The sequence below is a fragment of the Xenopus laevis genome, chromosome 5S (genome assembly GCF_017654675.1).
Source record: "Xenopus laevis strain J_2021 chromosome 5S, Xenopus_laevis_v10.1, whole genome shotgun sequence".
In the NCBI taxonomy this organism is placed as follows: domain Eukaryota; kingdom Metazoa; phylum Chordata; class Amphibia; order Anura; family Pipidae; genus Xenopus; species Xenopus laevis.
The window spans coordinates 28,469,032-28,491,429 of record NC_054380.1 but is presented as its reverse complement, the minus strand read 5'-3'; the positions used below and the strand labels follow the sequence as shown (position 1 = coordinate 28,491,429).

At 40.1% G+C, this 22,398-nt stretch overlaps 1 protein-coding gene across 1 annotated transcript; it reads right to left on the bottom strand.

Annotated features, from left to right (window-relative positions):
* Positions 1-14,683: 14,683 nt before the first annotated feature.
* On the bottom strand, positions 14,684-16,523 carry nkx2-4.S (NK2 homeobox 4 S homeolog). Its single transcript, NM_001096385.1, is given in 2 exon segments — positions 14,684-15,856; positions 16,039-16,523. Coding segments are annotated over 2 exon segments (1,014 nt in total). The 5' UTR covers positions 16,403-16,523; the 3' UTR covers positions 14,684-15,206.
* Between the last annotated feature and the right edge of the window lie 5,875 nt (positions 16,524-22,398).

Genomic DNA, 22,398 nt, shown 5'->3' with positions numbered 1-22,398 from the left:
TTCTAGATTTTTGGCGGGGGGGCCCGGCCTGGAGTTCTTACGCCGATGCCGGAAAGTCATAAAAGTTCTAAACGCCGGCGTTTTTTCATTTTTTAAAGCGTGATTGCCTACAAAAGTCCTATCTATTAAAGATTTTTGTGTTAACATTTTTTTCCCCAACCATGCCATGCCACATTTGTTTTAGGGTGGGCTCATGTCTAGGGAATTAGATGATCTCTTTTGTCTATATTTTGCTTCCTTCGACATTTGGACAGAAGTGGCCACTTCAAGCATTTGCACCAACATCACTAATAAAGACATATACATGACCTATATGTACCCGCCCTATTCAAATTGACCTAAACATAAGATTACTAACAAATTTTTGCTAGGCAGAAATGAACGCTAGCGAAAGATCATGATGAAATGCTCCCACTGACGAATTAACATTAGCAAAACTTCATCAGTGTGTGGCTACACAGACGCAACTTGGTAGCGATAGCAAATTTTCATCTGGCGAAGGGGCACAAAGTGTGGTAGATCGTTCGCTGGTGAAAAATTGCCCTTTAGTGAATTAGCCCCATGGTCTCTCAAGTTAAATATCAAGATCTTCCCTATGGGCAACACTGAAGAGGGAGGGACTAGTGCAGATGGCCAAGTACCAAATTCTCCACAAATGAATTTGACCAGATCCTGACCTGTATCCATATTTTAATTTGAGAGACTTGCATTGCACCAAATCTGAGTAAAAAAAAAAAATCCCCAAATCAGTGCTCTTTTTGTGAAAATAAAAATGCGCTTGTGCAGGGGAACATTTAGACAGTGACTTATTTAAAATAATTTGACACTTATTCCAATCCATTTGGATAAGCCGTTGGTCGTTCAAGCCATCACTTTTCTGTGTAAGAAGTAGAGACCTTTAAGGTTGTTTTTTTTGCTGGGATGCAGAATTCACTATTTGCTACACGTGAGGATCAGCTGGGACAGGAACAGTTGCAGCTCTATTTGTGATGCAAGTGCCCCATACAAGCTCTCTATACAGAAACTTAAAGGTAATGCCAAAATATAAAAGCATTTTTAAACAATTAAAATAGAATGCACTGTTGCCCTGTATTAGTAAAATATATGTGTTTGCTTTAGAACGAATACTATAGTATATATGCTTTGTAGCCATGGGGGTGGCCATTTAAGCTGAAAATCTTAAAAAGTAGAAATGTGCAGTTACAGATAGATAACAGATCAGCTATGTAACCTGAGCCTTGAGTGACTGTCCCCATGGCTACACAGCAGCTTGTTTATATAAACTATAGTAGTACTTATCTGTTATCTCCTGTGTATCCTGTGCTTGAATGGCTGTCCCCATGGCTACACATCAGCTTGTTTATATAAACTATAGTAGTGTTTCTAATGCAGGTTTACCAGTGCAGGGAAACCATACATTAGGGGACCTTTGCAGGGCTCAATGAGGTCTGCTGAGATCTGTAGTTAAAGGTTCCTTTTTACATTAACTTTTAGTAAGTCAGCATAGCTAATTCTAAGCAACTTTTCAATTGATCTTTCGCTTTTTTTTTTATTATTTGTCTTCATACGACACTTTCCAGCTTTCAAATGGGGGTCACTGTGCACATATGGAATAAACATGAAGTGAAAAGTTATTTTTTTTCGCTATTTTTTGGCACTTTTTGGGGGGCATCAAATTTATAACATTTTCTAAATAATCCCTTACAGGTGTTGTTCACCTTCAAATTAACTTTTAGTATGATGTAAAGAGTGATATTCTGTGACAATTTGCAGTTGGTTTTCATTTTTTTATTATTTGTGTTTTATTTGTGTTTTTTGTTATTTATCTTTTTATTCAGCAGCTCTCCAGTTTGCCATTTCAGCAATCTGGTTGCTAGGGTCCAAATTAACATAGCAACCATACATTGATTTGAATAAGAGACTGGAATATGAATTGGAGAGGCCTGAATAGAAAGATGAGTAATAAAACCAGCAATAACTTTGACTCCAAATAGGTTCTAGGAGGTCCCCCATAGGCTAAAACAGCAATTCGGCAGGTTTTAGATGGCGAATGGTCGAAGTCGAATTTTTAAAGAGACCGTAGACACTTGTAGCCTTACAGAGCATTTTTATTTTATTGGGGTCAGTGACCCACATTTGAAAACTGGAAAGAAGAAGGAAAATAATTCTAAAACTAAAAAAAAAATAAACAATGAAGACAGTTGAAACATTGCTTAGCACTGATCATTCTATAACACAGTAAAAGTTAATACAATGGGGAACCACTTGTTTATCATATTGGGGAGATGCTAAAATGCACCTTTACATTAACTGTTAGTATGTTATAGGATGCAAGTCTTGGTGGTCCTCAACCTTGTTGCAACAATCAGGATCAGAGTTTGTCTTTTACTTTTGGCTCAGTGTTTTCTTGAAATGTAAAGGTATACAAGCTCTCACTACCTAAAAGCTCTCACTACCTAAAAGCTCCCACTACCTAAAAGCTCCATGCCATGGGACACTGGCAGCAAGGGCTAGCACTCTACCCCAACTCTCACAATCCCTTTATAGACATGGGATTACTATCAGAAAATAATGGTCAAACCCTGCATCTCCTATTAATAAGCAGATTTGTACCTTAAAGGAGTTGTTCACCTTCCAAACACTTTTTTTCAGTTCAGATGTTTTTAGATTGTTCCCCAGAAATAGACTTTTTTCAATTACTTTCCATTTTTTAACATATATTCAAAATCTAAGATTAAAGTTTAATTTCCCTGTCTCTGGTGTTTGTCTGGAAGCTCAGTAATTCAGGCGCAGACTCTAAACTGTTACAATTTTGCAACATTGAGTTGATACATTTCTCAGCAGCATCTCTGGAGTATTAGCAACAATTGTATCAATTCTAACAGCTGCCTCTAATGAAACCCAGAGATTCTGCTCAGCAGGGACAACGATAAGAAATGTATCAACTAAATGTATCCATTTAGAACAGTTTACAGGGTCGGTGACCCCCTCCCAGAGCTGCTTCAGAAGGTGGAAAATGACACTTTACACTTCAATATTAGAAAATCGGTCAGACATAGAAAATAGAAAGTCATTGGAAAAAGTTGTTATTTCTGGTGATCTATAAGAAAACAACTAGTTGTTTGAAGGTGAACCACCCTTTAAAGCTAGTCACTATAAATCCACACTTCTTACTTCTTTAATGTCTCTTACAAGTGAAGAAATATAAATGAATTCACTATGGTATCATGAGCTTTTTTAATGTTTTCCTCCAGTATTTGTAATGACAACTCCCTAAATCTATTGTATTGTATAAAATATATAAAACATATAAAATCTTATTTTATTAGAGGTCAGTAACAGTCTTGATCTCTCCTCTTAACCACTGACAGAGGAAACAGAAGTGAGTGGGAAGTCCGATCTCTGCCACTTTATTATAATTAGAGATGTCGCGAACTGTTCGCCGGCGAACTTGTTCGCGCGAACATCGGGTGTTCGCGCTCGCCGGAAGTTCGCGAACGTCGCGCGACGTTCGCCATTTTGGGTTCGCCATTGTTGGCGCTTTTTTTTGCCCTCTCACCCCAGACCAGCAGGTACATGGCAGCCAATCAGGAAGCTCTCCCCTGGACCACTCCCCTTCCCTATAAAAACCGAAGCCCTGCAGCGTTTTTTCACTCTGCCTGTGTGTGCTGAAGAGATAGTGTAGGGAGAGAGCTGCTGCCTGTTAGTGATTTCAGGGACAGTTGAAAGTTTGCTGGCTAGTAATCGTTTTGATACTGCTCTGTTATTGGAGGGACAGAAGTCTGCAGGGGTTTGAGGGACATTTTAGCTTAGGTAGCTTTGCTGGCTAGTAATCTACCTTCTACTGCAGTGCTCTGTATGTAGCTGCAGTGGGCAGCTGTCCTGCTTCTGATCTCATCTGCTGACTGCTGCAATAACAGTAGTCCTTGTAAGGACTGCTTTTATTTATTTTTTTGTTGTTTTACTACTACTACTACTACTACTATAAGAGCCCAGTGCTATTAGTCTAGCAGTGTTGGGGAGTGGGACTGGTGTGCTAATCTGCTGCTCCTAGTAGTTCAGCAGCACCAACTTTAATTTTTTTTTTTAATATTCATTTTTTTTTATTTTACTTTTTTTTATTTTACTACCGCTGTAGTAGTGTATAAGTTGACCTTTTAGGCATTATTTGCCCTGTAGGCATTATTTGCACACTGTTTTCTTCAACCCGCCATCTAGCTGTGTGACCTTGTTCACATTCTGTCTAAATATCCATAATATTACCGTTTCCAGAAAAAACACCGGAGTGACTTTTTTCAAGCAGCCATAATATATTTTACGTAATCCGTATCCACCACTGTAGTAGTGTATACGTTGACCTTGTAGGTATTATTTGCACACTGTTTTCTTCAACCTGCCATCTAGCTGTGTGACCTTGTTCACATTCTGTCTAAATATCCATAATATTACCGTCTCCAGAAAAAACACCGGAGTGACTTTTTTCAAGCAGCCATAATATATTTTACGTAATCCGTATCCACCGCTGTAGTAGTGTATACGTTGACCTTGTAGGCATTATTTGCACAGTGTTTTCTTCAACCCGCCATCTAGCTGTGTGACCTTGTTCACATTCTGTCTAAATATCCATAATATTACCGTCTCCAGAAAAAACACCGGAGTGACTTTTTTCAAGCAGCCATAATATATTTTACGTAATCCGTATCCACCGCTGTAGTAGTGTATACGTTGACCTTGTAGGCATTATTTGCACAGTGTTTTCTTCAACCCGCCATCTAGCTGTGTGACCTTGTTCACATTCTGTCTAAATATCCATAATATTACCGTCTCCAGAAAAAACACCGGAGTGACTTTTTTCAAGCAGCCATAATATATTTTACGTAATCCGTATCCACCGCTGTAGTAGTGTATACGTTGACCTTGTAGGCATTATTTGCACAGTGTTTTCTTCAACCCGCCATCTAGCTGTGTGACCTTGTTCACATTCTGTCTAAATATCCATAATATTACCGTCTCCAGAAAAAACACCGGAGTGACTTTTTTCAAGCAGCCATAATATATTTTACGTAATCCGTATCCACCGCTGTAGTAGTGTATACGTTGACCTTGTAGGCATTATTTGCACACTGTTTTCTTCAACCCGCCATCTAGCTGTGTGACCTTGTTCACATTCTGTCTAAATATCCATAATATTACCGTCTCCAGAAAAAACACCGGAGTGACTTTTTTCAAGCAGCCATAATATATTTTACGTAATCCGTATCCACCGCTGTAGTAGTGTATACGTTGACCTTGTAGGCATTATTTGCACAGTGTTTTCTTCAACCCGCCATCTAGCTGTGTGACCTTGTTCACATTCTGTCTAAATATCCATAATATTACCGTCTCCAGAAAAAACACCGGAGTGACTTTTTTCAAGCAGCCATAATATATTTTACGTAATCCGTATCCACCGCTGTAGTAGTGTATACGTTGACCTTGTAGGCATTATTTGCACAGTGTTTTCTTCAACCCGCCATCTAGCTGTGTGACCTTGTTCACATTCTGTCTAAATATCCATAATATTACCGTCTCCAGAAAAAACACCGGAGTGACTTTTTTCAAGCAGCCATAATATATTTTACGTAATCCGTATCCACCGCTGTAGTAGTGTATACGTTGACCTTGTAGGCATTATTTGCACACTGTTTTCTTCAACCTGCCATCTAGCTGTGTGACCTTGTTCACATTCTGTCTAAATATCCATAATATTACCGTCTCCAGAAAAAACACCGGAGTGACTTTTTTCAAGCAGCCATAATATATTTTACGTAATCCGTATCCACCGCTGTAGTAGTGTATACGTTGACCTTGTAGGCATTATTTGCACAGTGTTTTCTTCAACCCGCCATCTAGCTGTGTGACCTTGTTCACATTCTGTCTAAATATCCATAATATTACCGTCTCCAGAAAAAACACCGGAGTGACTTTTTTCAAGCAGCCATAATATATTTTACGTAATCCGTATCCACCGCTGTAGTAGTGTATACGTTGACCTTGTAGGCATTATTTGCACACTGTTTTCTTCAACCCGCCATCTAGCTGTGTGACCTTGTTCACATTCTGTCTAAATATCCATAATATTACCGTCTCCAGAAAAAACACCGGAGTGACTTTTTTCAAGCAGCCATAATATATTTTACGTAATCCGTATCCACCGCTGTAGTAGTGTATACGTTGACCTTGTAGGCATTATTTGCACACTGTTTTCTTCAACCTGCCATCTAGCTGTGTGACCTTGTTCACATTCTGTCTAAATATCCATAATATTACCGTCTCCAGAAAAAACACCGGAGTGACTTTTTTCAAGCAGCCATAATATATTTTACGTAATCCGTATCCACCGCTGTAGTAGTGTATACGTTGACCTTGTAGGCATTATTTGCACACTGTTTTCTTCAACCCGCCATCTAGCTGTGTGTATTATCGTTTCCAGAAAAACCAACTGAGTTTTTGTTGTTGTTGTTGTTTTTTAAAAAATAATGCCAGGCAAAGGCAGGCCGCCACGCAGAGGCCGTGCTAGGGGCCGTGCTGCTATGCAATCCTGTGGCCCTAGCAAATTGCCCAGTTTTAAAAAGCCAATGACCCTGAACTCCCAAAATGCTGAAGAGGTAGTTGACTGGCTTACACAGCACACCCCATCCTCTACCGTTTCTAACTTTACCACAACATCCTCCTCATCCTCCACTGCTATGGCCACCCCACGTAACACTTCCTCCACCACCGGTGCCCCTTCTTCACTGGGGTCAGAGGAGTTATTTTCCCATGAGTTTCTTGAACTGAGTAATGCGCAACCATTATTGCCAGAAGAAGATGAAGGAGATGAGGACCTTACACCAGATTTAATTCTGGCAGAGAACACGACAGAGATGGACATAATGAGTGATGAGGAGGAGGTCCCCGCTGCTGCTTCCTTCTGTGATGTGTCAGAAGAAATTGATGCATCTGAGGAGAATGATGATGAGGAGATTGATGTTTTGTGGGTGCCTAGTAGAAGAGAGCAAGAGGAGGGTAGTTCAGATGGAGAGACGGAGAGTCAGAGAGGCAGTAGGAGAATAAGACTTAGAAGAAGCAGGGAGGACAGCCCGCAGGGATCAGTAGGGCAACAACATGTATCGGCACCTGTGTTCAGCCGGCCAACGCACCCGCCATTGCCGCCAATGCCGCCAACTTCTACTGTTACCGCCAGATCGCACACTTCCAAAAAGTCAGCAGTGTGGGATTTTTTTAATGTGTGTGCCTCTGACAAAAGCATTGTAATTTGCAATGAGTGCAGTCAGAAACTGAGCCTTGGTAAGCCCAACAGCCACATAGGTACAACTTCTATGCGAAGGCACATGAGCGGCAAGCACAAAGCACTTTGGGAGCAACACCTCAAAGGCAACAGGCAAACTAAAAGCCACACTCCTTCTGGTCCAGCATCTTACTGCTCTACCTCTGCTCTCCTTGACCCGTCTGAACCACCCTCCACTCCGCCTTCCACCTTGACCACCTGTTCCCATTCCCAGTCATCTGCCACCAGCCAAGTTTCTGTGAAGGCCATGTTTGAGCGTAAGAAGCCAATGTCTGACTGTCACCCCCTTGCCCGGCGTCTGACAGCTGGCTTGTCTGCACTCTTAGCCCGCCAGCTTTTACCATACCAGCTGGTGGACTCTGAGGCCTTCCGCAAATTTGTAGCAATTGGGACACCGCAGTGGAAGGTACCCAGCCGCAATTTTTTTTCTAAAAAGGGAATACCACACCTGTACCAACATGTGCAGAGCCAAGTTACCGCATCTCTGTCACTTAGTGTTGGGCCAAAGGTCCATATGACTACTGACGCATGGTCCTCCAAGCATGGTCAGGGCAGGTATGTCACCTACACTGCCCACTGGGTGAACTTGGTAATGGCTGGGAAGCAGGGAATGGGTAGCTCAACAACAACAGTGGAGTTGGTGTCACCGCCACGGATTGCACGCGGTTCTGCCACCACCTCTACTCCTCCATCGCTCTCTACCTCGTCTTCTTCTTCTTCTTACTCTGCTGCTGGGTCCTCCTTCTCCTCCTCCACACCTGTGCACCCCCAGCTCCCCCTAGGCTATTCGACGTGCCAGGTACGCCGTTGTCACGCTGTCTTGGGGATGACGTGCCTGGAAAGCAAAAACCATACCGGATCTGTACTCCTGTCATCTCTGCAGTCACAGGCCGATCGGTGGCTGACCCCACACCAACTGCAGATCGGAAAAGTGGTGTGTGACAATGGAAGCAATCTGTTGGCAGCGTTGAGACTAGGCAATTTAACACATGTGCCCTGCATGGCACATGTGTTAAATTTAATAGTCCAACGTTTTGTCTCCAAGTACCCAGGATTCCAGGACGTTCTCACCCAGTCCAGAAAGGTGTCGGCCCATTTCAGACGTTCCTACACAGCCATGGCACGCCTTGCTGACATTCAGCAGCGCTACAACATGCCAGTCAGGCGTTTGATTTCTGACAGCCAGACTCGCTGGAATTCAACGCTCCTTATGTTGGAACGTCTGCTGCAACAACAAAGGGCCGTCAACGAGTACCTTTTTGAACTGGGTGGTAGGACTGGATCTGCACAGCTGGGGATTTTTTTCCCCCGTTACTGGGTGCTTATGCGCGATGCCTGCAGGCTCATGCGACCTTTTGAAGAGGTGACAAATATGGTCAGTCGCACCGAAGGCACCATCAGCGACCTAATACCCTTCGCTTTATTCCTGGAGCGTGCCGTGCGACGAGTGACAGATGAGGCTGTAGACCAGCGTGACGAGGAGCTGGAAGCGCACGATTTCTGGTCGGAATCACCAGAACGAACCCAGGCACCTGCTGCAACGCAGGGTGAGGTTCCAGAAGTGGAGTCAGAGGAGGAAGGTGGCTTTGTGGAGGAGGAGGACCAACAGGAGCAGGCTTCCCAGGGGGCTAGTGGTGACCTTTTGGGGACCCCTGGTCTTGTACGTGGCTGGGGGGAGGAGACCGTGGATGATGCAGTCCTTGATAATGAGGAAGCGGAGATGGATAGCTCTGCATCCAACCTTGTGAGAATGGGGTCTTTCATGCTGTCATGCCTGTTGAAGGACCCCCGTATCAAGAGGCTTAAGGAGAAGGACCTGTACTGGGTCGCAACGCTACTAGACCCTCGGTACAAGCATAAAGTGTCAGAAATGTTACCAACATACCACAAGTCCGAAAAGATGCGGCATTTACAAACCAGCCTGCAAAACATGTTGTACAATGCTTTTAAGGGTGATGTCACTTCAGGAACTCATCAACATTCCAGGGGCAGAGGTGCCAGTAATCCTGCCACGAGCACACCTGCAAGGACAAAGCCCTTTGGCCAGTCTGTAACGTCAGACATGCAAATGTTTTTCTGTCCAAGGCAGCGCCACAACCCTTCTGGATCCACCCTCAAAGAACGCCTCGACCGGCAGGTAGCGGACTACCTGGCATTAACTGCAGATATCGACACTCTGAGGAGCGATGAACCCCTGGACTACTGGGTGCGCAGGCTTGATCTGTGGCCAGAGCTGTCACAATTTGCCATGAACCTCTTGTCTTGCCCAGCCTCAAGTGTGCTCTCAGAAAGGACCTTCAGTGCAGCAGGAGGGATTGTAACTGAGAAGAGAACTCGCCTAGGTCACAAAAGTGTCGATTACCTGACCTTTATTAAAATGAATGAGGGGTGGATCTCGGAGGGTTACTGCACGCCGGAAGACTTGTTCTGACTTCTATGCAGCTGTCCTTCTCTTCAAGCCTCATGACTCCACACACAGCTGTCCTTTAGCGTCCTCCTCCTCCCTCCGCCACCGTTACAAACTAGGGTGCAAACCCTACTGGTTTAATTTTTTCTGGCCTCTGTGCTTCAGTGGCTGCAACCAAAAAAACTGGGCAAACAATGTCTACAAGGTCAACGTATGGCAAAAAATGACTATTTTCAGCATTTATATGGCATATTTTTTTCTGGCAACTGTGCTTCAGTGGCTGCGTCCAAAAAAATGCATATTTTCTGCATTTATATGGCATAATTTTTCTGGCCTCTGTGCTTCAGTGGCTGCAACCAAAAAAATGCATATTTTCAGCATTTATATGGCATAATTTTTCTGGCCTCTGTGCTTCAGTGGCTGCAACCAAAAAAATTTATATTTTCAGCATTTATATGGCATAATTTTTCTGGCCTCTGTGCTTCAGTGGCTGCAACCAAAAAAATGCATATTTTCAGCATTTATATGGCATAATTTTTCTGGCCTCTGTGCTTCAGTGGCTGCAACCAAAAAAAATGCATATTTTCAGCATTTATATGGCATAATTTTTCTGGCCTCTGTGCTTCAGTGGCTGCAACCAAAAAAATGCATATTTTCAGCATTTATATGGCATAATTTTTCTGGCAACTGTGCTTCAGTGGCTGCGACCAAAAAAATGACTATTTTCAGCATTTATATGGCATATTTTTTCTGGCCTCTGTGCTTCAGTGGCTGCGGCCAAAAAAACTGGGCAAACAATGCCTACAAGGTCAACGACGTTGACCTTGTAGGCATTGTTTGCCCAGTTTTTTTGGCCGCAGCAACTGAAGCACAGAGGCCAGAAAAAATATGCCATATAAATGCTGAAAATAGTCATTTTTTGCCATATACGTTGAGTCAAAAAAAACCAATCGCGTTTTTGCGCAAGTTCGCGAATATGTTCGCGAACTTTTTTTCCGACGTTCGCTACATCCCTAATTATAATACATTACACCTTTATAATGAAAACTCTGAACCTGCATTGTTGTTTTAGTGTTAATATGTTTAGGTGTAGTGAATAGAAGGACAATAGTATTTTTTTTTTTTTAGTGCATTTTGAGTTATTTCAGAGAAAGTGGCTGAGATTGTGAGCAGCAAATTGGCCCCAAAAGTCTATAGAGCTCCACTGTCAGTTCCAATAGAACAGCTCGTCTGGGACTTTAGGAATTGCATTGGATTTTAGCATTCCTATTTAAATTATTATAGATGGCGATTTTACTCATGGGATTTTGGTATAGAAAAACAATATTTTGTAGTGTGTCCGCTTTAAAGCAACTCTGAGCATGATTTCTGTGTTGATATCTAAGCGCTATCGACACGCGGCGCGGGATAATAAGATGTTGCGCCAGTCTCAGTGGGGAAAACCGAGTTGCAGGCGGGCTCGAAACAATGGTTGCTTAGTGAGGTCAAGGTAATGACAGCCCCTAAAAAACGATCAGACGCCTAGACTACGGATCCACTTTGTAGGAATCGCGCGATCTTCGGGACATTCACAGCTGACTTAAAAGCGCGGCGTTATTTTCATTCACTTCTTTTGCTAAACGCGCAATATCGCTGCTGCCCTGTGCTTTATCTGTAGTTACTCATTCTTTCAAACTTTCAGGGTGAGCAGCACTTCTGAGCCCACGTTTTACTGCTCCTGGGGAAATTATCTAATGAAATTAGAAATACGTTAAAACATTATGCTTTCTCAATATAGGCTGTTTCTCCATAAATAATGGACCCAAGCCAACGTTTCTGCCATGTTCTACAATATCTATCTACCATCTATCTTTCTCTCTATCTATCTGTCTGTCTGTCTCTCTATCTGTCTCTCAATCTGTCTATCTGTCATCATCTGTCTGTCTATCATCTATCTATCTATCTATCTATCTATCTATCTATCTATCTATCTATCTATATGTCTGTCTATCATCTATCTGTCTATCATTTGTCTGTCTGTCTGTATCTATCTATCTATCTAATCTATCTATCTATCTATCTATCTATCTATCTATCTATCTATCTATCTATCTATCTATCTATCTATCTATCTATCTATCTATCTATCTATTTGTCTGTCTATCATCTGTCTGTCTATCTATCACAGCACCAGGCCCATTTACTCAATGTCTGGACAGGACACATTTTATTAGATTTGCGCTAGTTCAAAGAAATATCTCAAGTCACTTCTGTTACTTGCCCTTTTGCAGTAAGTACCTTAGAACAGGCGGAGGCAAAGCGCCGTGTTCTATTATAGCGTTAATATAGCGCTCTAGAGCTACAGGTATATCCCAATGTAACTGAAAGCTATTAGTGACTTGTACTGGAGGAGCTGCTTCTTATTTTTGTATCAAGTAAACCCATTGGGAGGGAATCCCTGCTACTTGCACACAGCTGCCATGGAGCAAAAACTACCGAGAGAAAATGTATCTGTTAAACGTGTAAATTGACATTAAAAGGGGGGGGGGGGGAGTAGAAAAAACATAGAGGAACTATTGCGAAAATGAAAATTTAATATAAGACTTCGCATACTAAATTGAGAAACTTTCTAATACAATTAATTAAATATTCTGCATTGTTTCTGAAATATTCACTATTCCTCTCTCAGCATCTGTCAGATATTCATTGACAGTTAAATCCAATATATCTTATGGGGGGGGGGGGGGCTTCCTTTCCTAGCAGATGTAGGTCACTCAAACAACTGATAACCGTACAAACAAAATCCAACAAAATAACTACTTTTTGCACAAATTCTGCATGTAGAGAGACATGATGTCTGGTGATTTTAATAGAGTGAGCTCTAATACATCTTCTAGCCAAAAGGAGCCCCCCCCTATAAGAGATATTGGCTCTAACTGTCAATGACTATCTGACACCCAACTGCTGAATGAAGACAAAATGAAGCGAAACAGATGCTGAATGAGGAATAGTGAAGATAAACTTGAGTATTTAAGAAAAAGTACAGAATATTTAATTAATTGTATTTAGAAAGTTTATTTCAGTATTGCTGAAGCTTATATCAAATTTTCAGTTTTTTGATAGTTCCCCTTTAAAGAAGTAGCACCAGTTGTGGCCCCATTCCTCCCCTATTTTGCTGGAATTGGGAGATAAACAAGTGACAAGTGGCCGCCTGGACACTGTGATATTTTGTTTTAGTCTTTAGGCTGAATTAACGGGGTCTCTGGGACCCTGGTGAACTCTGGGATGGCTTTGTCCCTCTTAGGCCAAGTATTTTGTGCCTGGCTCTCTGGGAGCGCTTATCCGCCTCTTCAGTTAATGAGTTTCACCCAGTCTGCACATTCGTATGCTTATTGCACATTTCCACTGTCCCTTGCTCTATAGCAACAGACATCCCATAGTTCTATATGCACCCCATACAGCCCAACTGTGTCAGCTGCTCTTCCACTCATTATCCCTTTCTATTGCTCACTGGCATGGAAGGGGTCAATATTTCTTGTGCCCAATGCAAGTATTCCCTAACAACACTAGCTACAAGTGACTATATATATATATATATATATATATATATATATATATATATATATATATATATATATATATATATATATATAGATAGAGATAGAGATAGAGATATATATATATATATATATATATATATAGTACTACAAAAAAAACCGCACTCCTGGGACTTAACTCGGCACCGGTACTGGGACCTTCCTGTCCCTGATGACGGCCCCAGTATCGGTGCCGAAACTTTTTTTGATTTTTTCATTGATTAAATCCTAGGAGTACGGTTTTTTTTGTAGTACTATGCATTGATTTTGGACCAGCACCCAGGTAGTTGCCACTCTTGGTTTGGAGTGCACCAGAGTGAGTTGTTTTTTTATTTTATATATATATATATATATATATATATATATATATATATATATATATATATATATATATATATATATATATATATATATATATATAATTTTTTTTATTTATATATATATATATTTAATTATAATTTATATTTAATTATAATATATATATATATATATATATATATATATATATATATATATATATATACATACATACATTTTTCTGGTGCTTAAATAGGATTTCAAGATATGTTGCACTGGGAAAACACAGCAGGGCATCTAATGAACGACATTGACCTGTATTTGCGCTTAATAAAATGACTGATCGAATCCAAGTTCTAATGTAATACAACAGAGGCTCGCTCCAAGGCATCACTAAATATTTCATATAATTCTAAAACGACTCAATTCTCATGTAAAATCGTTTCTGTTGACTTGTAAATCTTGCTGTAGAATACATAAAAGTAACTTTGCATAAAAAGTTAAAACAAAATAAACTATTAGGGTAGTTTTTTTTTAAATATAATGCAAAATGTATGTTTGTAGGTAAACACCCAATCAGTCTGTTTGTCACGTTATTTCCGGCTCTTTATCTAATATTTGAAAATCTAAAATAAATAAATGATCTTCCAGGGCAAATAAAACCTGTGCCCTGAAACACTTGCTATCAGCAGCATTCTAATACAGAAACACGCAAAACTGAGCTTTACATTTGATTGAAAAAATTAAAAAATGAAATAAATACTTTAAAAAAAACTGTCGTTTTCCAAATCTGTTTTTGTTGTTTGCTCATGGGTCTGTTTTTGCAAAAACTAAAAATATGATTTTCTAAACGCCCTTATTAGGGTCTAATATCCATCTGGCTTTCTCTCACAAACCCGAATAGTTATGGAATATATTTTATATTTAGTTACAATAATATAAAGAAAAGAAAATCAAGCTAAAAAATAAAATTAATAAAAAATATAAAAAATGAAGTTTGATATCCAGGTAATATAGTCTCTTTGATTTCTATAAATGATCGAGAAACACAGATTGTAGGAGCTGATTTAAAGCTTTTTCTTTGTGAATATTTTTTATTACACTTCACCCAAATCGAATTCTGAAGAAAATAAATTCTACAAAAAAAACTGCATGGAAAACACAATTCATTTTTTCATTAAAAAAAACCCAATAATCATTTAACACAGACAACAAGGTAAATTGGGGTCAATCCACTTAAACCGGACTTTGCCAGGTTATTTTTAGGCATATCCCCAAACAAACAAAAATATAGAAAACGGATTTCCTTGCCCAGATTTCGCTAAAAACGTGTCTTTGATAGGAGGGTCCTCCGCCGAAACAGTAAAATCTGGCAAGTGCAGGTGGGCACCCAAAAACACCAACATTCACCAGCAGTTCCACCATTAGTTCTCTGTAGGTGTATTGTAGGTGCTTCAAGCCATCCATCACTGTCATTATAGGCAGTCTTGTAAACCAGTGGGGGTGCACCATCCCCTTACTAATAATGCCTGAAAACAAAAGACCATAGGGTATATATCTGCTGTCCCTCACCTGTACATGGAGTTTTATTCTCCCCTTACCACGTTCTGCCGTAAAGCATGCCAGGGTTGACCATCCCATTGCTGTAGTCTACAGCTGAGGTGTCTATCTGTGCCATACTGGCAACCTGACTGTGAAGTGACTGTGGACTAGGTGACATTTCTTCTAATTCTGAAGCTTGACTTAAGGAGCTAACCTGTTGGTTCTGGTGCTGATGGACGGCATTAGAAGAAGACAACCCACCAGTGGCTCCACTCTGTTGCTGGTTGGTTGTTGAGGTGTTGGAACTGTTCTGACAAGGCTTGCCATCTTTCACCAAGACTGGCACAGCAACTCTACGGGGGGATTGCTGTTGACACAAATTGTTGTCCTGTTGTAGCTGTTGAGTGACCTTGTCCTTGGCTTGTCTCTTCATCTTGTACCTGTGATTCTGGAACCAGATCTTGACCTGGGTAGGAGTGAGGTGGATCATGCTGGCCAGGTGTTCTCTCTCGGGGGCTGACAGATACTTCTGCTGCTTGAACCTCCTCTCCAACTCATAAACTTGCGCTTGAGAGAAGAGCACTCTCCTTTTCCTTCTGGGAGCAGCATGGAGAGGAGTCATAGACTTGGCAGCTTCTGCTATGCCCTGCAAAGTGCCCATGCCTGCCATGTTCATCCCTGTAGACGGTCCCATGAATCTAGAAACTGACACAAATGCAATTAGCATGTTGGCACATGAAGACTCAACCTCAATATTTCATTGAAGCTACATTACTGCTGGACATGGACCCATGAGCCATACCAAGTGCAGGGGAGGCAAGATGAACTCTACTTGTTTATTCATATGACAAATCAATGATATAAATAAAAACACAAAGTCAACTTACTTGTTGAGTATCTGGGATCTGTGTTGGCTCCATACCAGCCTGTTGCTGCGCTATTTCTCATGGAGTCTTGATAGGAAGGGATGTCTCCCATGTTGCCAATGCCCCCATTGCAGTAGCCACTCATTGTGCCATGTGAGAACTGGGTGACAGTGTGTGGCATGTGGTAGGTGGTGGTGGTGACATTGTGGCCCATGCTGTGCTGTTGCATGCCAGTCTGGGAGACGTGTGTCTGTCTGTAGCCTCCCAAGGGGCTGCTCAGGTTTCCAGCGCTTTCCATGGCACCAAATTTTTTGTAGGTCTCTTCAATGGGACTCAAGATGTCAGTCACTGAGAAGGGTGTAGTATGCTTTGGGCTCAACGACATGGTTCAGCGACCAAGGCAGGTAAAAAAAGCTGATGAACTGATCAGCCCCAGTGTAGTGTCAGTTCTCTCTCCTGCTGGAGGGAGACGTAAGAGAGCGCTTGGAGGACGCCTGAGATGCGATTGATCGCCTTGGAGAAGTAGGCGAGCCCTCAGCTCTCTTATCTCGGGTTCATTTAGCCTGTCGCCAGGTTTACAACAGGCACCCAAAGTGGGAGGGAGTGGGGAGACCTGGGAGGAGCAACAGGAATCCAGCAAACAATGGCCATTCACTTGTTTCAAAGGTAATTGAGTCAAGATTCCCCGTGTCCTGATGGCAACCACAATCCTTCCAAACGCACCACTTTGTGCAACTCCTGCAAGGTCAGACTTTTACCAACAGCAACCCCTGCGACTTCTATCAGCAGAGGCATTTCTAGATGAGGTGGAAATTTCCCATTGGAATCCATGGAAGGAGACAGTAGAAAGATCAATGCAAGCACTAGATAATTGATTATTGACCAGTATTGCATAGAACATAGATAGGCTGGGTATAGGTTGCACCCAAAGAGTCATCTGCACTGTAGGCTGGAATGGGCCCCAGCTTGTCCCCCTCAGGAGGAAAGTGGCCCTGCAGCAGAAGTAAGTATGTCTCTATTTGTCTGCCACTGTCACTGCAATACATTCATATACTCACATACTGCTATACACTCACATACTCACATACTGCTATACACTCACATACTCACATACTGCTATACACTCACATACTCACATACTGCTATACACTCACATACTGCTATACACTCACATACTGCTATACACTCACATACTGCTATACACTCACATACTGCTATACACTCTCATACTGCTATACACTCTCATACTGCTATACACTCACATACTGCTATACACTCACATACTGCTATACACTCTCATACTGCTATACACTCACATACGCAGGCCCGGACTGGCAATCTGTGGGTTCTGGCAAATGCCAGAGGGGCTGCTATAAGCTCCCATAGAAAGTCAGTATTTAGTGGGCTGGTGGGGGCTATTTGGGCCTCTATGTGGGCTGATTGGGCCTCTGTGTACCTGAAATGCCAGGGCCTATTTTAATTCTCAGTCCGGACCTGCATACTCACATACTGCTATACACTCACATACTCACATACTGCTATACACTCACATACTGCTATACACTCACATACTGCTATACACTCACATACTGCTATACACTCACATACTCACATACTGCTATACACTCACATACTGCTATACACTCTCATACTACTATACACTCTCATACTCACATACTGCTATACACTCACATACTGCTATACACTCACATACTCACATACTGCTATACACTCTCATACTGCTATACACTCTCATACTGCTATACACTCACATACTGCTATACACTCACATACTCACATACTGCTATACACTCACATACTCACATACTGCTATACACTCTCATACTGCTATACACTCACATACTCACATACTGCTATACACTCAAATATTCACATACTCACATACTGCTATACACTCACATACTGATATACACTCACATACTGCTATACACTCACATACTGATATACACTCACATACTCAATTACTGATATACACTCACATACTCACATACTCTGCTCCCTCTCTGTTCTCTCTCCTGCCATTCCATCTGCACCTCTGCTACTGCCACTACACCTACACTTCATATCTGTTAATGCTTAAATCATCTGTATGCATGTATATGAATCAGCTCTCTTGTGCGGTATATCAACTCTAAACAGACTTGCATTGTCTTAAAGTGTAATCATTATGAACACTGGCATTGCTTTATACAGGATCTATTTCATGTAAATCCGTAAATCCATTTCAATTCAGCTTTTAAAAAGTTTATGCATCGCTCAGGTAGAATTTGTAAGAACATGGGACTTTGTGCTGTATCTCTGTCCTATATAATGTGTAAGTAAACTGGCCTCTCTCCTATATAATCTGTAAATTTTCTAACAGTTCTTTATGATGTACATGTCTCCTCCAATACAATCTGTAAGTAAAATGACCTTTATTTATACGGAGTTATTTTTTTTTGCAAGTATATTGGTATTTATAGTTTATATCTCTCTCTCATATCATTTGTACGTATAATAATATTTATTTATACCCTATGTCTCGTCTAAATAATCTGTGTATTAAACTGTATGTCCTGAATAATCTGTAAATTCTCTCTCTCCCCTGTAATCTGTAACTACACCATTTATTTCTAGCGGGCATCGCCTATATACATGTAATTACGTTACCGTTTAGTTATAACGCACCTCTCTCCTGTATAATAAGAAACAGTGCACTTACACCTAATAGCATGGCTCATTATACAGTAAAGTACAATCAGTGCAGCTCTCTCATTTAAACGTCCGGCTATTTCTAATTTATATCCCATATGATCTGTAAGTACATTCATTAATTTGATTAATATGATCTATATAATTATGATTAATATGATCTGTAATTAATTAAATAAAATCAAACTGTTCCAAGACATAGATAATGTCTAAGAACTTTTTTTTAATATATAGACACTTTTTTTTAATTAATAACCCATGCAATCAAGAATTCATATATTCATGAAACTCACATATAAAGATGTAAAGATTATAGTGGATAACATATATATTAGTAACAGATATAGATCAGATATAAGCTTACATTCATTTATAAAGAATACCTACTACATATATGTATATATACTAAATATAAGTGCACCAGAAATTGCTCAGAATCAGTGTATCTCACGTTGAATAAGAATGTTTACATATATAGAGAGAGAGAGAGAGAGAGAGAGAGAGACAAATACAACTTTCCCACAAATACAACTTGTTTTATATATATATCTATATCTATATATCTATATATATATATATATATATATATATATATATATACACATATATATACATATATATACATATACACATATATATACATATATACACATATATATACATATATATACATATATATATATATATATATATATATATATATATATATATATATATATATATATATATATATATATATATATATAGATGCAAAAAACAAACACCAAAAACAAATGTTTTATATGGTAAAACATTTCAATTTATAAAGACTGAAACGTTTTCTTTCCAGCAGGGAATGTTCCACTAATGTATTATACAATTTATATGTGAAATCTGACCTGACACCTTTTTAAAGACTATTACAGTTAGGCTTTATACAATGAATATCCCAGCTGAGGAATCTGAGAGCATAGAATTGTATAAAATGCACACAAGGGGACATTATAATAAATATATTACAAGGACACGTTGAGTTTCTGGTGATTATATTTGTGGTTATTATATGGCTGGCACAAGGGTTGGAATTAGTTTTAATATGTTGGTTTTTAAGGAACTTTTGCGCATGTTTATCTTATGGGAGAGTTAGACACAGTGTAAGCAAATACAAAATATGTAAGAAAGGCTTATTTTCATGTTTAAAAATTAAATCCAAGAGGCAATTCTGCGGTGCAGTTTGTGCTCTGAGTGCAAGTAGAGCTCAGCCGTGTGTCTTTCTGTTGCACTGCCCGACATGACTGTGTAGTTCTCTCTCCATAGGGCACATTGCACATAAAGAAGAGCCTCCCCGGACTGCGATACTTGCGATTTCACTGGCGCAAAAGAACAGAAGACTAGCGCCTCACATATTCCTGCTCCAATTAACATTGCAGCACCTTTGTCTGTATTTGTAAGGTTTCCCTATAACCCCAGGTACAAAGACACGTGTATAAAATGAAGACAATATAGTACAGATTGTAAAGAACCGGACAATTTATGGCAAACATATCGTATTTTCTTTTATTGCCTATCCAGCCTTGTAGGTAATAATGGCAGCAGAGAGAATAAATCCCTCTGATCGATAAACAATGATCAGCTCCTCAACTGCTTCTCTCAGTTGTACCACCGATACTACTTTTTATTTTATCTGCACCAATCATTGTCTGGGGATCATGAGAGAACTTTTTTTATTAATTCTGTTTATTCTTGGGGATACAACAGTCATTATTTTGGCAGGAAACATTATTCTGGGGGATCAATGGGGTTGTGTTAGTAATCAGTAATGATATATATATATATGTATAAAAGCTGTAGTATAATTATGTAAATATTCGTGCGACAGAGAAGCGCAATAACGCAATTAAGCGACCAGCGTAGAGAAGAACTTGCAGTGGGTTATTACTGTGTATTAATGTGCAGTTAGGTATTTAATTATAGACTATGGCTATGTAAGATATTCTCCTGCATGTGTGAGACCTGAGATCACTAATAGGCAGCTAAAAGAATGACATGGGGAAGATGATGTCTCTATTGAGGAATAGTGGAAGGTGCCAGTATCAGGCTGGTCTGTGAGGAGTGGCAGTGCTGGGGGTGCAGTAGTGAGAGGCCTAAGGGTGCTCAGTAGACTCTCATGGACACTTACAGCTTCTCCATGAAGTGCCAGAGAGGGCTGCCATTGCTTTAACCCATAAGGGAACATTTAACCACAATCAGAATGCCACTCATATACCCTGCTAGGTCGTAAGACCTCATGTTGCAAAATGAAGTCTTATATCTCATATTAAAAAAAAAAAAAAAAAAAATATATATATATATAAAATATATAAAATTTTTTAAAAAAATATATTTGTAACTTTAATTTACAATATAATTTGCTAACCCCTGACTGAGCTTTGGCACTGACTCTTGACACAATGTAGCAGGACAGATTTCGTCCAGGTCTTGCAATCAGTTGGCTCTGCTATATTGTTTAAAGGGAAACTCCAGCTTCCAAACCAACATAATATATCCATCACAATTACCTGCTTTTTTTCAAAAAGCACACATGTTGTAAACAAGGCTAATAGACCAAAGTCTAAAATTCAAACTAGACCACACCCCCCTATTCATCCATAACCACACCCAGTTAGACCTGGACACAACCTGATCTGCTGAACCCCAGCATTTTCCCATGAACCCCAGCCTTTTTTCTGGTATACAAGATGGGACTTTCCAGCAAAAACAAGACCATTGGGAGGTATCTACTAAGACTTTAACACAACTGTCTATTTTTCTATTTCTTGTGTATTTTCTTGTGCTATTTCTTGTGAAATAGTTAACATTTTTCTATTACATGGGGTGCCCTGTGCCCCATGGAGAGGACGCACTCCCTCAGTTGATTTATATTTTACCTGCTTTTTTTCAAAAAGTATGAATAAATGCCATTTTCTATGCTGAAATCCAGCAGTTCTTCTCTATCTGCATCATTTGAAATCCTGGCAGGGAAGGAGGGACTAAACACTGATGTTACAAATGTAACAACTTCTCCACAGCTTACAGACAACATGCAGGAACTACATAACCCACAATGCATTTACTATGATGCTCTGTTCCTTATTGAAATCATGTGTGCAGGGAATTGTGGGGTTTGGAGGATGCAGACTGATTACAGATGGCTGCTAAAACAAAATAAAAGTAGTCAGTCAGCTCAGCAAAGTAGTCAGACAAATCAGCAGGAGAGCAGGGGCTAGGCTTAGGGAACTCTCAGAAACCATTAAAAATCATAAAAAGTCTGCACATTTTTAAATGATGTATATTGCAAAGTTGTTTGAAATTATGTTTACTTTTCAAAAAGCTCAAGTTATGTTTTTGTTGAGTTCTCCTTTAAGGAGCAAGAACCAGAAGCACAGTGAATGTAAACCACCAGACACACCGCTTTCTCTTGCATTTAGAAATCACTGTCATTGAAATATTTATATATTATTTACTGTGGATGAGTTGCTTAGTATCACATTTTTGCTCATTGTGCAGTAATTATTGGGTGGGGTTTATCCTTTAAGGTTGATGATTATTTGTCCTCTTACTGTTTTTGTGTGTGTATATATATATATGTACTTATATTTAAGAAAGTATGTAGCTGAAGGGGTGATCCATTACCTGCTGGAGTAAAGTATA